Source organism: Salmo trutta, chromosome 24 (genome assembly GCF_901001165.1).
Source record: "Salmo trutta chromosome 24, fSalTru1.1, whole genome shotgun sequence".
Taxonomy (NCBI): Eukaryota; Metazoa; Chordata; class Actinopteri; order Salmoniformes; family Salmonidae; genus Salmo; species Salmo trutta.
The window spans coordinates 15,740,648-15,757,951 of NC_042980.1; the positions used below are offsets into that span (position 1 = coordinate 15,740,648).

Consider the following 17,304-nt stretch of genomic DNA (forward strand, 5'->3'; position numbering starts at 1 on the left):
GTGAATTCATGCAACAACTGTTGACAGGATACATATTTAAGTTGACCACATCAATGCTTTTGTTATGATAATAATCCATATAAAGTAGCCTACAGTAATTTGTTGAATTAGAGGCACATGTTAATGTGAAACCATTGTAGAAATACTATAAAATACTGCGACAATGGAAATCAAATGAGAGATGCCTGATCTTGCTCTGTTGGAAGATTTGGCGCAAGCTGCATTTTTCAGTGTGTGAACCTGAGAACAATTAGTATTTATCAACGTTATCTCCTACCAGTGTGCATATGGCGCTCGTAGGACTGTTTGATAAATCACACTTTTCCTATGGCTATGAACATTCTAAATTCCGTTCAAAAGTAATATTTTACAATAGTTTCTACGCGATTTTGATTGCATACAAGCAGCTTGGAACATCTACATTTAAAAAAGTATAATACATCAATTTAATATACACCATCACAATAAATCCAGGAAATACAGTCAGATGTTTACATACACCTTAGCCAAATACATTTAAACTCAGTTTTTCAAAATTCCTGACATTTAATCCTAGTAAAAATTCCCTGTTTTAGGTCTAAATTCCCTGTTTTAGGACTAATTTTCTCAAGGCTCTCTCTTGTCCCTCTGTAGCAGACATATGGTGAGGAATATGTTTGGAACATCAAATCGCAATAAAATGGCGGTGTTGAATCGCAATACATATACAGTTGAAGTCGGAAGTTCACATACACCTTAGCCAAATACATTTAAAATACGTTTTTCAAAATTCCTGACATTTACTCCTAGTAAAAATTCCCTGTCTTAGGTCAGTTAGGATCACCACTTTATTTTAAGAATGTGAAATGTCAGAATAATAGTTGAGAGAATGATTTATTTCAGATTCTATTTCTTTCATCACATTCCCAGTGGGTCAGACGTTTACATACACTCAATTAGTATTTGGTAGCATTGCCTTTAAATTGTTTAACTTGGGTCAAACGTTTCAGGTAGCCTTCCGCAAGCTTCACACAATCAGTTGGGTGAATTTTGGCCCATTCCTCCTGACAGAGCTGATGTAACTGAGTCAGGTTTGTAGGCCTCCTTGCTCGCACACCTTTTTTCAGTTCTGCCCACAAATGTTCTATGGTATTGAGGTCAGGGCTTTGTGATGGCCACTCCAATACCTTGACTTTGTTGTCCTTAAGCCATTTTGCCACAACTTTGGAAGTATGCTTGGAGTCATTGTCCATTTGGAAGACCCATTTGCAACCAAGCTTTATCTTCCTGACTAATGTCTTGAGATGTTGCTTCAATATATCCACATAGTTTTCCTACCTCATGATGCCATCTATTTTATGAAGTGCACCAGTCCCTCCTGCAGCAAAGCACCCCCACAACATGATGCTGCCACCCCCGTGCTTCACAGTTGGGATGGCGTTCTTCGGCTTGCAAGCCTCCCCCTTTTTCCTCCAAGCATAACGATGGTCCTTATGGCCAAACAGTTCTATTTTTGTTTCATCAGACCAGAGGAAAGTACGATCTTTGTCCCCATGTGCAGTTGCAAACCGTAGTCAGTTTTTTTTATGGTGGGTTTGGAGCAGTGGCTTCTTCCTTGCTGAGCAGCCTTTCAGGTTATGTCAATATAGGACTCGTTTTACTGTGGATATAGATACTTTTGTACCTGTTTCCTCCAGCATCTTCACAAGGTCCTTTGCTGTTGTTCTGGGATTGATTTGCACTTTTCGCACCAAAGAATGCGTCTCCTTCCTGAGCGGTATGACGGCTGCGTGGTCCCATGGTGTTTATACTTGCATACTATTGTTTGTACAGATGAACGTGGTACCTTCAGGCGTTTGGAAATTGCTCCCAAGGATGAACCAGACTTGTGAAGGTCTACCCATTTTTTTCCGAGGTCTTGGCTAATTTCTTTTGATTTTTCCATGATGCCAAGCAAAGAGGCACTGAGTTTGAAGGTAGGCCTTGAAATACATCCACCGGTACACCTCAAATTGACTTAAATGATGTCAATTAGCATATCAGAAGCTTCTAAAGCCATGACATAATTTTCTGGAATTTTCCAAGCTGTTTAAAGGCACAGTCAACTTAGTGCATGTAAACTTCTGACCCACTGGAATTGTGATAGTGAATTATAAGTTAAATAATCTGTCTGTAAACCATTGTTGGAAAAATTACTTGTGTCATGCACAAAGTAGAAGACCTAACCGACTTGCCAAAACTATAGTTTGTTAACAAGAAATTTGTTGAGTGGTTGAAAAACGAGTTTTAATGACTCCAAAGTGTATGTAAACTTCCGACTTCAACTGTATTTTAGGCAAGTCTAAAGAAACATGATATGAATAAAATGTATTTAAGAAGAGCAGAATATGAGTTGGCATAATGTATATTATCTGACACATATTGTCTCATTATGTCCCAAAAAGTAACTTAATTATAAATGATTGGCCTGTTCAATGTCACGACTTCCGCCGAAGTCGGTCCCTCTCCTTGTTCGGGCGGAGTTCGGCGGTCGAAGTCACCAACCTTCTAGCCATCACTGATCCATTTTTCATTTTCCATTGGTTTTGTCTTGTCTTCCTTCACACCTGGTTCCAATCCCATCAATTACATGTTGTGTATTTAACCCTCTGTTTCCCCTCATGTCCTTGTCGGAGATTGTTTGATTGAATGTTTGTGTATTATGTGTTGGTGCCCGACGGGTTTTGTACCCACTTTTTATTATTTTGTAATTTTGGAGTTTTGTGAAGCACTGATTAAACAACTCCGTTTATACCAAGTTAGATTCTCCTGTGCCTGACTTCCCTGCCACCAACACACACCCATTACATGCAAACCCAGTCCTCTTTTAAAAATGTATGTTATAGTCTAAGGCAAATCACATGGACTATAAATTGTATTATGCCCAAGCCACAGACAAATGTAAGTGAGCCTAAATGAGAGCCATGATAAAAATGTCTACTTCAAGTTTATTTAAGCAGTGACACAGATTTTTTTTCCAGTTATGTAATTAAATGTTTAGAAAATCTTGCTTTTTTTAATACACACTAAATTCTATATTAAAAACAATGCAACCTATACAGTATAATCATACAAAATGAATCCTGATCGATGGACATTGGGATGTTTTAGTTTTTTTCAAAAACAGATTGTTCCATTTGTAATGTTTTGTTGTTTTCTCTCACAGTTGACAGCTTAAAAAAGTCTGGACTTTAAATGTATCTTAAATATAGTACCAATGTCCTTTTCCCACTCTGCACCATACTTGGAGCAGTTATTTTGTGCATATCAAAACTATAATATAATACAATTGGTATTCATTTTCTTTCTCTTGCCCCTTCTCTCTTTCACTCAGTCTCTTTCTCACGCTCACACGTGCACACACACACTCACACACACGCAAATTTACAGAAATTTACATTTTGGTTTGTTTGGCTTCATCATCTTCATTGTGATGGTCTACGACATCTTTCTTCTGCATTTGAAGCTCCTCTTTGTCTGATTCTTCCTTACCACCTTTGTCCCTGAACTGGGCCTCGATCTCTGCAGGGTCCATGTAGGTATAGAAATAGGCCATGATGGAGAAGATGACACACACTGCCACTAGGAGGGAGGCGAAGAGGACAAACTCTGCCCACTGCAGGAGGAAAAAACACAAAGATTTTACACGTCACATATTTACCTCATCAGATCTGGCCCTTGAGGTATGATTCATGGGCACTGAAGACTTCAACTCTTTCACCCATAAAGTCAGGGCTGGCTTTCCCAATACGCAGACAACGTGCCGCAAGAGGGCTATGAGTGTGTCCTCAGAGGACATAGAATGAGAGATTTATCTTTAGAGTGTAGTGTAGTGGCACTGTACCTGTTCTTCGATCTGTGCAATCTCAGCCACAATAAGGACAATAAAGTTGCCAATAGCTACAGTGAACAGCCAGCCTGCTTGTAGCACTGCCTTCATGTTGCTCGGTGCCTTTGAAGAAAGATATATAGCTTGGTAAATTACGCTGCGAATTGGAGTACAGCCACCCATTATTTTACAACTGAAAATTCAAGAGATTACTTTATACTTTCCCCTGTTGTTGGGCAGATCACAATGATTCAAGTTCAGCACAGGGTCTAACAGATAACTAAATGTCGACTAATACGGGTGTGTGTGCTTCACCTGTGAATAAGAGAACTCCAGGCCAGTAACAGAGAACACCACCTCTCCACAGGTAATGAGGAAATACTGTGGGATCTGCCAGCCCATATGGAAGGAGTTGGGCTGGATATCCTCAACCCCAGAAATGGATTCCGAGCACTATATAAAAGAGGCAATCAAAACTGTAACTTACTGAAGCTGATTATGGGATATATCACTGTATTATTAAGTGACACGTAGAAGGGGTGAAACTTACAGTCGGGCCCCATGCAAAATGACTGGGGATCAGTAGAGTGTAAGAACTCCCGAATCCAAATTCTCTGGAGTATTCACATGTGTTTGCACCATTGGTAATGGTGAAGGTGGCTCTGGAAATTAGTAAGAAGAGATGCTTTGGAAATCTGTGTTTGTGAGTCTTATAATGCAAGCAAAAGTATCTACATACACATTTTAAGGATTTAGCTGCGTATTCTTTATGCCATCCTCTTTATTATACTGCACATTTGCAAGTATAATCAATAATGAATTCCTTACTTTCCATTTGATATGAGAGAGTAGTTGGAAGCAGAGGAGTATTGAATGCTTCCAAAAGTTGACACATTCACCGCTCCAGCCATACCATTAACAAATCTGGAAATGAATACACAGAGTTGAGAAACAGCATCAACAAAAAAACACATCCAAGTTAACCATGAAAGGCTATAGATGATCTGGAAATGTATGTTGATTTCGGTAATCTCGGCAAACAAACATTGGGAAATGCATCCAAATTTACCTAATTGCATTGGCCCCTTGCTCTGGCTTTGCCATCAAATCATCAGTCTGCAACAGAGTATCAGAGAAAATGTATATTGACTTAATGCTCATGATGTTAATACTGTACTTTTATAAGGGTGCAATTATAGGTATGTACTTACCATCTCCCACATTGGGGCACTGAGGTTTGAGGGAATCAGAAGTGTATGCCGCTTGTCCTTTGCTAAGGAAATAGTCCTAGATATTGCAGGACTCTGAAATGAAACGTTGATGCTTTCTTCCTCAAATGTAAGGTAATTTGCATTAGCCTGTAAAATATATGAGTGGAGTCAGTTCCACAACAAGGTATAAACACTCGACAGTTACAGTGAAGCACTTGGTTCAATTAGAAAAGTTACTACAAGTGATAAATGTCTTAATGTAATGTTTTGGCTGATCCTAACTTCACCATTCTACTTAAACCATTACCTGAGGACCTTATTACTGATGAACGGCTTTGTTTTTTTATGACCGTGTGTTCTTTCTGCTTGCATTTTGTATTTATATTTTGATGTGTGTATTTTCTGTAAATTCTGTATTTCAGGGCTCATCTGTAAAAGATACCTTTCCCTCAGTATGACTCCCTGATAAAATAAAGGTTAAATAAAACATGTAAAAGATATTCTTCTAGTAGAGATCAACATCTGTGTAAGATTTCTGCCAATAAAGTCAGGTTTTGTGATATGAATGCCTAAGAGAACCTCCTCAGGATGGTTTACCTTAGCTGCTTCAATGACAAATGGATCATTATTGGGTAGTGTAACTGTCAAGGGGATACTGCCCATGTTGAGTAATTTTAATTGGCTCTGGGAGGATGATGGGAAGGTTGGCAAGGTTTTCTGAAATAGATACAAGCAGAGTCATATATTTATATATACAGTTGAAGTCAGAAGTTTACATACACCTTAGCCAAATACATTTAAACTCAGTTTTTCAAAATTCCTGACATTTAATCCTAGTAAAAATTGCCTGTCTTAGGTCAGTTAGGATCACCACTTTATTTTAAGAATGTGAAATGTCAGAATAATAGTAGAGAGAATGATTTATTTAATCTTTTATTTCTTTCATCACATTCCCAGTGGGTCAGAAGTATACATACACTCAATTAGTATTTGGTAGCATTGCCTTTAAATTGGTTAACTTGGGTCAAATGTTTTGGGTAGCCTTCCACAAGCTTCCCACAATAAGTTGGGTGAATTTTGGCCCATTCCTCCTGACAGAGCTGGTGTAACTGAGTCAGGTTTGTAGGCCTCCTTGCTCGCACACACTTTTTCAGTTCTGCCCACAAATTTTCTATAGGATTGAGGTCAGGGCTTTGTGATGGCCACTCCAATACCTTGACTTTGTTGTCCTTAAGCCCTTTTGCCACAACTTTGGAAGTATGCTTGGAGTCATTGAGATGTTGCTTCAATACATCCACATAATTTTCCTACCTCATGATGCCATCTATTTTGTGAAGTGCACCAGTCCCTCCTGCAGCAAAGCACCCCCACAACATGATGCTGCCACCCCCGTACTTCACGGTTGGGATGGTATTCTTCGGCTTGCAAGCCTCCCCCTTTTCCTCCAAACATAATGATGGTCATTATGGCCAAACAGTTCTATTTTTGTTTCATCAGACCAGAGGACATTTCTCCAAAAAGTATGATCTTTGTCCCCATGTGCAGTTGCAAACCGTAGTCTGGCTATTTTATGGCGGTTTTGGAGAAGTGGCTTCTTCTTTGCTGAGCAGCCTTTCAGGTTATGTCGATATAGGACTCGTTTTACTGTGGATATAGATACTTTGTACCTGTTTCCTCCAGCATCTTCACAAGGTCCTTTGCTGTTGTTCTGGGATTGATTCGCACTTTTTGCACCAAAGTACTTTCATCTCTAGGAGACAGAATGCGTCTCCTTCTTGAGCGGTTTGATGGCTACGTGGTCCCATGGGGTTTATACTTGCGTACTATTGTTTGTACAGATGAACGTGGTACCTTCAGGCGTTTGGAAATTGCTTCCAAGGGTGAACCAGACTTGTGGAGGTCTACAATTTTGGCTGATTTCTTTTGATTTTCCCATGATGCCAAGCAAAGAGGCACTGAGTTTGATTGTAGGCCTTGAAATACATCCACAGGTACACCTCAAATTTACTTAAATGATGTCAATTAGCATTTCAGAAGCTTCTAAAGCCATGACATAATTTTCTGGAATTTTCCAAGCTGTTTAAAGGCACAGTCAACTTAGTGTATGTAAACTTCTGACCCACTGGAATTGTGATACAGTGAATTATAAGTGAAATAATCTGTCTGTAAACCATTGTAGGAAAAATTACTTGTGTCATGCACAAAGTAGATGTCCTAACCGACTTGCCAAAACTATAGTTTGTTAACAAGAAATTTGTTGAGTGGTTGAAAAACGAGTTTTAATGACTCCAAAATATGTGTATGTAAACTTCCGACTTCAACTGTTGATAGATATATTTTAGTATATGGCTCTGGATACAAGTAAGGATTTAGCAAATAATATAATCTCTTTGTTATGCGTTCCAATTCTATAGACAGGAAAAGTATTGCCATTAAGAGGGTCAAAATGGGATACTCTCCATTTTGACTTCGTCATAAGATAGATTTCCTGTAGCCTGGGTTCTAGACTGTTTCGACTTTCAACAATGCTACATCTATTCCTAGCCATACAAGGCATGATAGCATCAAAGAATACTTTACTAAACCAGAAACAAACTGCCACACAATGTAGATGTATTGTACACACTTACATCAATCTGGATCTGTACCAAAGCTGCAGCAACAAAGGCCATGGCTGCCAAAAACATCCCCACTGTCATTCTCCTCAAAGGACTGTTGAGGAAAGGTTCATGGTTAGATTCCTAAGCATGCTTACACCTGCCTCTTCACTGTTTTGTAGATACTGCACAGGCATTTGTTTTCTCATTTTCTTTAAGTAGAACTTACGTGAAGTTCAGGCCACATTTCTTTATCAGTGGGTACACCACACTGTCCATGATCGGTACCAGAGTCAGGATCAGGATAGGGTTGACAGTCTGTCAAAAAGATGGTTTCTATGGTAAGAAGTGCATTTAGCCATGGATGAAAACAACCAGGAACCATAAAGTACCTCTAACGTACCTGCATTTGATCAGGCTGCAGAATGAGGGATCCCTGGAAAGAGAGCAAGGTCATTACTAACAAGAACAACTTGCAAACTGTAGCTTTAGTTGACTTTTTACAGTGGGATGGTTTTGCAAACGTACAAAGTTCCCATCCATGGTGGTGGCCTGAAGAGTCCACCTAGAGCCCTATGAGGGAGCAGAATGTTTTACTTGATTATACCATATGGATATTACAAGTTACATCACATATTGCAGGACAAACTAGATTATTTACCAACGTATCTCAGATACCTTTTGGTCAAATAGGGTCCAGAACATGGGAAGGGGAATGTACAGAAATAGGACCTTCAGCACCATCTTTATCTGAGCAATGAGGAGTTTCTACAAGCACAAAAAGAGAGAAAGACAATATGAGGTGTTCATACATTTGAGACCGAACATGCCATTTAGATAGTACTGTATAGTTTGCAGTGTAGCCATACCTCGTATTTCTCTTCGGCCCAGTCCATCCAGTGCATTCTCTTCGGGTAGGAGCTACTCCTGTGCCTGAAGCGGTTCTTTATTGCAAACTGTAAAGGCAGCAGACACAGAAATTATCCTTTCAGAAACACCAGGATGGCTGCAGGGAAGAGTCCTCCAGTCATTTTTCACATTGTTGTGAAGGTTGATGCAATTATGCTGAATGCTGGTACTAGTTAAATGTTTTGACTTACCCCAATACACTTACACACATCCAGCATTATGTTTCCCTGCGGTTCAGTCTTATGGTACATACCACTTCCAATTATGAACACGACTGTAGGGACAAACAGCAAAACAGCAGTCAAACTACATTTTTATACTCTTTATCAGAATAAATATTACAGCAAAACCCTGGGACAAGGTACAGTTGTAGGATCTTAATTTGATCACTCTTTTGTTGCTGAGAATTTTCTTTCACCACAGGAAATGCAGATGAGCTTCGTGATTTACATAAATTCCCTGAAAACCCACACTAACACATGGTTATAGTAACAGTATTGCACTTTTCCTGTAGCCTACTTCTGCCCAGCTAATAGTCTGACCACCGATCAAGCAAAATTATAGACTGAACATTCAAATACTGTTGCTGCAGGATTTAATTTGCTGTGACAATATAGGTCAAATTAAAATCCTACATCTGTAGGTAGAATAAAGAAGATGGTAGAGACACTAACCAAGGGCGACCACCATGAGCGCAGCAGGGACACCGAAGGCCAGAGGATAACACTTTTGCTGGCTGTGGATGCCACACTCCTGGCCTAAACACAGGGACACAGCACAGACATCACTCATCCATACACTAGCTGCAGTTGTGTTGTGTATTAAATAGTTATTTATGCAGATTTGTGGTAATATCTTCAGACAGCATTTAGGGAGTTATTATACATAGCCTGGCCTGGCTTGGACATTCCCCCTACCTCTGAGGATTGGTGTAATGATAGTAGACAGGAGACTCCCACCATTGATACACAGGTAGAAAACCGAGAAGAAAGTGCTCCTCTGTTTTGCCTGCAAAAATAAAAAGGAATAGATTTGTATTGTGTGTAAAGTTTGTACAGTACCAGTCAAAAGTTTGGACATACCTACTCATTCAAGGGTTTTTGTTTATTTTTACATTGTAGAATAATAGTGAAGACATCAAAACTATAAAATAACACATCTGGAATCATGTAGTAACCAAAAATGTATATTTTGATTTGAAATATATTTTGATTTGTTTTTGGACATTGTGGAGGCCAGGTCATCTGATGCAGCACTCCATCACTCTCTTTCTTGGTCAAATAGCCCTTACACAGCCTGGAAGTGTGTTGTGTCATTGTCCTGTTGAAAAACAAATGACAGTCCCACTAAGCGCAAACCAGATGGGATGGCGTATCGCTGCAGAATGCTGTGGTAGCCATGCTGGTTAAGTGGGCCTTGAATTCTAAATAAATCACAGACAGTGTCACCAGCAAAGCACCCCCATACCATCACACCTCTTCCTTCAAGCTTCACGGTGGGAACCACACATGCGGAGATCATCCGTTCACCTACTCTGTGTCTCATAAAGACACGGGAGTTGGAACCAAAAATCTCAAATTTGGACTCCAGACCAAAGGACACATTTCTACTGGTCTAATGTCCATTACTCATGTTTCTTGGCCCAAGCATGTCTCTTCTTCTTATTGGTGTCCTTTAGTAGTGGTTTCTTTGCAGCAATTTGACCATGAAGACCTGATTCACGCCGTCTCCTCTGAACAGTTGATGTTGAGATGTGTCTGTTACCTGAAGGCTGGTAACTCTAATGGCTGGTAACTCTAATGAACTTATCCTCTGCAGCAGATGTAACTCTGGGTCTTTCTTTCCTGTGGCGGTCCTCATGAGAGCCAGTTTCATCATAGCGCTTGATGGTGTTTGCGACTGCATTTAATTAAAGAAACTTTGAAAGTTCTAGAAATGTTCCAGATTGACTGCATTCATGTCTTAAAGTAATGATGGACTGTCATTTCTCTTTGCTTATTTGAGCTGTTCTTGCCATAATATTGATTTGGTCTTTTACCAAGTAGGGCTATCTTCTGTATACCACCCCTACCTTTGTTACAACAATACCGAAGGAACGAAATTCCACAAATTAACTTTTAATAAGGCACACCAGTTAATTGAAATGCATTCCAGGTGACTACCTCATGAAGCTGGTCGAGAGAATGCCAAGTGTGCAAAGCTGTCATCAAGACAAAGGGTGGCTACTTTGAAGAATCTAAAATATATTTTGATTTGTTTAACAGTTATTTTGTTACTACATGATTCCATATGTGTTATTTCATAGTGTTGATGTCTTCACTATTATTCTACAATGTAGAAAATAGTAAAAATGAAATAGTAGGTGTCCAAGCTTTTGACTGGTACTGTATATTATGTGCCATTCATAGGAGATACATGTACATTACACTTATCAAAGGAGCAAAGGTTCTCCTACATGTTCTTCATTTCAAGGTTAACATGACATGACTTTGCAGTTGTAGTGAGGAAATATCTGCCTACTGACAAAGATAGACAGACAGACACAGTGGCGGTGTTATTCTCCGAATACTGAGTTATTCTGCTAACCTGGTGGTCCTGAAACTGGTCTCCTCCAAAAGCGGCTACACATGGTTTGATACCACCTGTACCCAGTGCAATGAGGAGCAGGCCCACCATGGACAGCACACTGAGGAGGCAGACCAACATTGTTAAGCCATGCATTCAGTAGCACCTCACAAAGTCCATGTAGTCAGGACATACCCCAGCAAGCCTTCGCATGTGACTTGTGTTTGCGTAAGAGAATCTATGAACTTGACTTTAAATGAGGACGACTCACATATGCAAGGTCAAGTTGTCCGGCGTGCCATCTCTGTCTGTGTCCGTGATGTCATGAATGGCGCTGACTGCCATCACAACCTGGCCAATTGCGTAGACAATGGACAAGTAGATGATAGTCCTGCAGGAAGGGGAAATCAAGGTGTTAGCTACCAGTGCAAGAACATATTCCCGTTCTGTAATACACCCTAGTTCTAGGACTCCGAACAGTCACTTACTTAAACTTGCCCAACCAGGAGTCTGCTACAACGGCTCCCAGGATGGGAGTCAGGTAGCACAGAGCCACAAAGGTGTGGTAGATGGAGGTGGCCAGGTCATCATCAAACCGAAGGAAGTACCTGAAGTACAGCACCAGCACAGCTGTGGACAGGGGAGAGAGAAGGGGAAGCTCCTCAGGATGGGCACTCCACAAAGCCATTATAGTTATTCCCAGTGGGCAAAACTCATTGAAATGAGATATTTTCAACTAGTTTTGCTCACTGGGTTAGAATTGTTGATTACTCCCATGTAGTAGATACTGTGTCATATTCTTACCTCGCATGCCATAGTAGGAGAATCTCTCGCAGAACTCATTTACAACAATGAAGAATATGCTGACGGGATAGCCACATACCTCCTGTGCATACAGACATAAAATAAGGTCCATATTACACTAGTATCTTTATATAAAAGCCAATTTACTTTAAAATTGCAGAGTACAGTTAAAAATAAGGATTCCCTTATAGCTATGATATTGAATGAAATACACATACACTATATATACAAAAATATGTGGACACCCCTTCAAATTAGTGGATTCGGCTATTTCAGCCACACCCGTTGCTGATAGGTGTATAAAATCGAGCACACAGCCATGAGATCTCTATAGACAAACATTGGCAGTAGAAAGGCCTTACTGAAGAGCTCAGTGACTTTCAACATGGCACCGGCATAGGATGCCACCTTTCCAACAAGTCAGCTTGTCAGATTTCTGCCCTGCTAGAGCTGCCCCCAGTCAACTGTAAGTCCTGTTATTGTGAAGTGGAAACGTTTTGGAGCAACAATGGCTCAGCCACGAAGTGGTAGGAAACACAAACTCACAGAACGGAACCACCGAGTGCTGAAGCACGTAGCATTTAAATAGTCTGTCATCGGTTGCAACACTCGCTAACGAGTTCCAAACTGTTTCTGGAAGCAACATCAGCACAAGAACTGTTTGTCGGGAGCTTCATGAAAAGGGTTTCCATGGCCGAGCAGCAGCACAGAAGCCCAAGATCACCATGTGCAACGCCAAACGTCGGCTGAAGGGGTGTAAAGCTCGCCGTCATTGGACACTGTAGCAGTGGAAATGCATTCTCTGGAGTGATCAATTGGCAGATTCTAGGAGAAAGCTACCTGCCCCAATGCATAGTGCCAACTGTAAAGTTTGGTTGAGGAGGAATAATGGTCTGCGGCTGTGGCTAGGCCCCTTAGATCCTGTGAAGGGAAATCTTAACGCTATCAATGAATCAATCACATTTAAAGCCCTTTTTACATCAGCCAATGTCACAAAGTGCTATACAGAAACCCAACTTAAAACCCCAAACAGCAAGCAATGCAGATGTAGTAACACAGTGGCTTGGAAAAACTCCCTAGAAAGGCAGGAACCTAGAGAGGAACCAGGCTCTGAGGGGTGGCCAGTCCTCTTCTGGCTTTGCTGGGTTGAGATTATAACAGTACATGGCCAAGATGTTCAAACGTTCATAGATGACCAGCAGGGTTAAATAATAATAACAATAATCACGGTGGTTGCAGAGGCTGCAACAGGTCAGCACCTCATGAGTAAATGTCAGTTGGCATTTCCATTCTAGACAATTCTGTGCTTCCAACTTTTTGGGGAAGGCCCTTTCCTGTTTCAGCATAACAATGCCACCATGCACAAAATAAGGTCTATCCAGAAATAATTTGTCAATCGGTGTGGAAGAACTTGACTGGCCTGCACAGAGCCCTGCCCTCAACCCCACCTTTGGGATGAATTGGAACGTCAACTGTGAACAAGGCCTAATCACCCAACATCAGTGCCGGACCTTACTAATGCTCGTGGCTGAATGGAAAGCAAGTCCCCGCAGCAAAGTTCCAACATCTAGTTGAAAGCCTTCCCAACAGCAAGGGCACCAACTCCATATTAATGCTCATGATTTTGGAATGTTCGACAAGCAGGTGTCCAAATACTTTTGGTCGTGCAGTGTAGCTGAATATGCAAGCGTGAATTGCGTTGCATAGTGTTATATCAATTGGTGCTAGTTAATTTAATCTATGAAGCATTTATTGATTTTTCAGAGCGTCACTTGTAAAATAAATTAATCCAGACAATGGACAGTGCACTAGAAGTCTTACCTTTGACTTGCCCTTCTTAACAACCTCTTCATCTTTTTGTGTGTGAGAAATAAAACCATTAGGTTAAATATATCAAATATTAGAGATATCTAAGCAGGGTACTGATGTAACAATTAAATAGATGCATTTTTTTCACCAATAACATAAGCCTATCAGAAAATGCCAGATATCTGAATAGCATAGATCCATAATATCATTTAACAGATGCAATTTTTGCAATTTGAATAGCATTTTGTTGCCTGACCTGTCATGATGGCAGTGTATAGAGACTGCTCTTCGTCCTGTAATGTTTAGTATCCTTTACTGATCCCTTCCAGGCTAACACAGTGATTCCTGCCTCTAAGACTAGGAGGCACAACCCTGGTATGGTGTCCCAGAATGCTGTTTTATGGTTTTATCTTGTGCGAGAACACCAGAGGCAGGAAGGTGAGAGTGAGTCAATACCTCGAATTAGCTAATAATTAGATAATACTGTATCATACAAAACAACGTTACAGTCAATAAGCTACTAGACTACTTCCATCAATGTTGTGAGAAAGGTTCATAAGGAAATCAAGTAGAAGTGCAGAGAAATAAGGGAATTTTATTTAAAAGAAAAGCATTAGGGAACATTTCTGTATACAGCAGAACAGTGACTTTCTGTTAAATAAAAATAAAAAACCCAATGCTTCCCAAATATAAAAATTATTTCATTAACATTTTAATGAACACTAAAATGGTCAAAGCTTCATATAAACTACCACAGTAGGCCTCATCTCTGGATCCACACCTCGTTGCTTTGGCAAGAAGGACAAACATCTTTACAGTGTATTGAACCCAACACAGCAAGACACCTTGCAAAAGACAAATATTGCACTCCTTTTTTATATACAAGAATTAACAGCTTGGAATATACTTATATGCAATGGCTGTAAAAAATAATACTAAAAAAAATCCCATTCTAAGACATTTCAGTGATTAAGGTTGAACACTAATGTTTTCATAGGAGGCTCTTTTTCCATTAAGTTGCATGTTTGTAAAAACATAACGAGTCTTCATGTACAGAGAGATGAATGCCAATGTATGCAGCAAATATAGTTCACCAAGACATCAATATGAGATTTATCAAAGTGGAATAATGTCCATACAAGATCACTTGAAGAGTTCAGAGCAAAAGACAAATGATCAAAACAAAAGAGATGAAAATGAGACGACAGGAGGTTGACGGGGAGCTAGTGACATCACATGCACATTTGTGTTGCTTTAAGTATCCCTACAGGAACGTCTCCACAGGAAACACTACCAGTGATGTCATATACAGTATATATCATTGAACCCCAGCACTACACCGACAGGAACCCCAGTCAGACTCAAGACGCAGGGTGGAGGATAAACCAGTCCCCCCTCATTCTGTATGTCTGCTCCACAGATTGACAACCCCACCATGCCTCACCTCGCCTCCACCCACCCCCCTCTGTTCATGTGGAACTCCTTTAGTTCAGTCGTCCTCATGGATCAATGTCCCTGGTCCCATCCTCCACAGAGTGGCTGTACTGTATACGATAGTGAAAACAGAAAACGACATGGTCCTTTGTCCTGGCCCACGGGACAAGCCAAAGGAGGGGTGAGAGAAGGTTAAAAGAACATTAATATTGTCTCACTTTAGCCAGAGCAAACTTGATGATAAGGAGAGCAGTGAAGCAGGAATGGGGGCTCATGGCAGCACTGGTTGGCGCGTGCATGCGGAGCGTTGAGGTCAGGAGTCAGCCAATCCCAGTGGATCTCACACCACAGAGGAGGAGTTGGGCATGCCCGCAATGGTGGCACCGCTGGGGGTACCGCTGATGGCATTGAAGATGTGCAGCGAGTCTGGAAGAACGCTCTTCATGCCATCCTCCACTGGACTGATCTGGAAGGCGGAGGAAGGGAGCGAGGGAGAGAGTTCAAGGTGATGCTAAATGATAAAATTGTCTATTTTAGACAATTTAATTAGGATTAATCACACATAATGAAGCCCATGCCAAAGATGTTTTACCATCCAATCTGCTCATGTCAGCACAAAGGAAAAACAGAGGGAAAAGGGGGATATCAAAGATCAAATATTAGACTATGCATTTCCAATGCCTTATAATAACGGTTAGATTCATAACATTCCTCAAACTAAACTGTTTCACCAGCATTGCAATCAGAACAAATAGAACAGATTCATCCAAAATGTACAAATCATTAAAAACAACTGATACACAAACAATATTGAGTCCCAATGTTTGTTATGCTAGCAGGTAGCTCCTCCTTACTGGCTCGTGCATGATGGCGGACAGCTCTCTGGCCAGGTCTCTGTAGTTGGCCTTCATCTCGTCATGGTACTCCTGCTGGTCCTCTTTGATCAGCCGCTCGTTGATGCCCAGGCCATGGCCACACGCCTCCACAAACTGCCTGCTCCACAAAAGGCCAGTGTCATACATAATACATCGTGTATGTAATTCATGGTCTTCTGTAATTACGTAGTGGAGAGATATGTTGTGTGGCATGGGAATGTGTATTCGGTAAGAACTCACCTGAAGACCTCTTTAAGTTGTTTGACCTTGTTGTCAGGATACTTCTTGGTGCTGGCATCATCCAGGAAAGCTCTGGCATATGCGAGGGGACCAGCATTTACCTAAAAGGTGAGAATAACATTTATTTGACATTGGAAAGTTGAGGGATGTATTTGCCATGTAGAATTTCTAAATATTGAATAAAATAGGTGAATGGGTAAATTAATGAAGAAGTTGTGTTTCTGTGCTCTGTGAGGACAGAAGATTGGGCTTGTGAGCAGAGGATGTGGTTAGTGAGGACAGGGGATGTGGTTAGTGAGGACAGGGGATGTGGTTTTTGAGGACAGGGGATGTGGTTTTTGAGGACATAGGCCTGTACCTGGACACTGATGCTGCCCTGTAGTTTGAGCTGCAGGCGGATCATGTCAACATCACTGGTGGAAACCAGCTGTCTCAGCTCGGCCACCTTCTTGCTCATCTCGTCTATAGCCACCTCTATGGGGTTCAGGTCTGTGTGATGCTGGTACATCACCGCAATACGCTTCTTCACATAGGGGAAACAGTGTGTTGCTATGCGAGAGAGAGAGAAAATGGATGTGAACATGGTTGCTCAACCTATTAGGTGCGTAAAACATCCTCACCCACACATACGTTTATTAGGGGTTCAGACAGATATGTGTCCTAAGCAGTTTGATGGCGTGAGACTTGCCCATTCACTCACTAAAGACCTTTGAGGCAAGGCAGCCTTATCAGATAATGAAGATACAAGATGAAGTTTGTACATTGGAGTGTTTTACACTGTAAAACAATAAAACACAACCAATTAGGATGAAGAAATATTATTAACAAAGAGCTGACATACTCAGAACCTAATCAGATATTTCCATTATTGCACAGGACCCTTCCTACAGCAATATTATGCCAGGTAGAGATACAGGTACATGCCTGTGCTAGAAAAGGTTTCTATGGGTATAAGGTGCTTGTCAAAGTAAATACTATAGATACTCCGACATGTTTAACATCAATATTCCCCT

The 17,304-nt window shown here is 40.8% G+C and overlaps 2 protein-coding genes across 9 annotated transcripts in view; both read right to left on the reverse strand.

Annotated features, from left to right (window-relative positions):
• Nucleotides 1-2,729: 2,729 nt before the first annotated feature.
• slc15a1a (solute carrier family 15 member 1a) lies at nt 2,730-14,132 on the reverse strand. The gene is made up of 23 exons (XM_029711239.1): nt 13,999-14,132; nt 13,755-13,786; nt 11,934-12,015; nt 11,618-11,759; nt 11,401-11,520; nt 11,151-11,250; nt 9,482-9,572; nt 9,239-9,322; nt 8,756-8,838; nt 8,525-8,611; nt 8,334-8,423; nt 8,184-8,228; nt 8,059-8,091; nt 7,885-7,973; nt 7,689-7,770; nt 5,656-5,775; nt 5,059-5,205; nt 4,917-4,963; nt 4,676-4,771; nt 4,398-4,509; nt 4,163-4,300; nt 3,863-3,970; nt 2,730-3,634 (listed from the first exon to the last, which is right to left on the reverse strand). Exons 1-23 carry the CDS (start codon nt 14,003-14,005, stop codon nt 3,413-3,415), a joined length of 2,157 nt encoding a protein of 718 aa, XP_029567099.1. The 5' UTR covers nt 14,006-14,132; the 3' UTR covers nt 2,730-3,412.
• Nucleotides 14,133-14,317: 185 nt separating this feature from the next.
• LOC115160802 (dedicator of cytokinesis protein 9) overlaps nt 14,318-17,304 on the reverse strand; it is a 122,990-nt gene continuing 120,003 nt past the window's right edge. For all 8 annotated transcript variants that reach the window (XM_029711230.1, XM_029711232.1, XM_029711234.1 and 5 more), the window contains 4 exons: nt 16,650-16,840; nt 16,292-16,392; nt 16,031-16,169; nt 14,318-15,642 (listed from right to left, as the gene is read on the reverse strand). In XM_029711230.1, the coding sequence (XP_029567090.1) occupies nt 15,517-15,642; nt 16,031-16,169; nt 16,292-16,392; nt 16,650-16,840 (557 nt within the window). In that variant the 3' untranslated portion in view covers nt 14,318-15,516. The remainder of the gene's footprint in view (nt 15,643-16,030; nt 16,170-16,291; nt 16,393-16,649; nt 16,841-17,304) is intronic.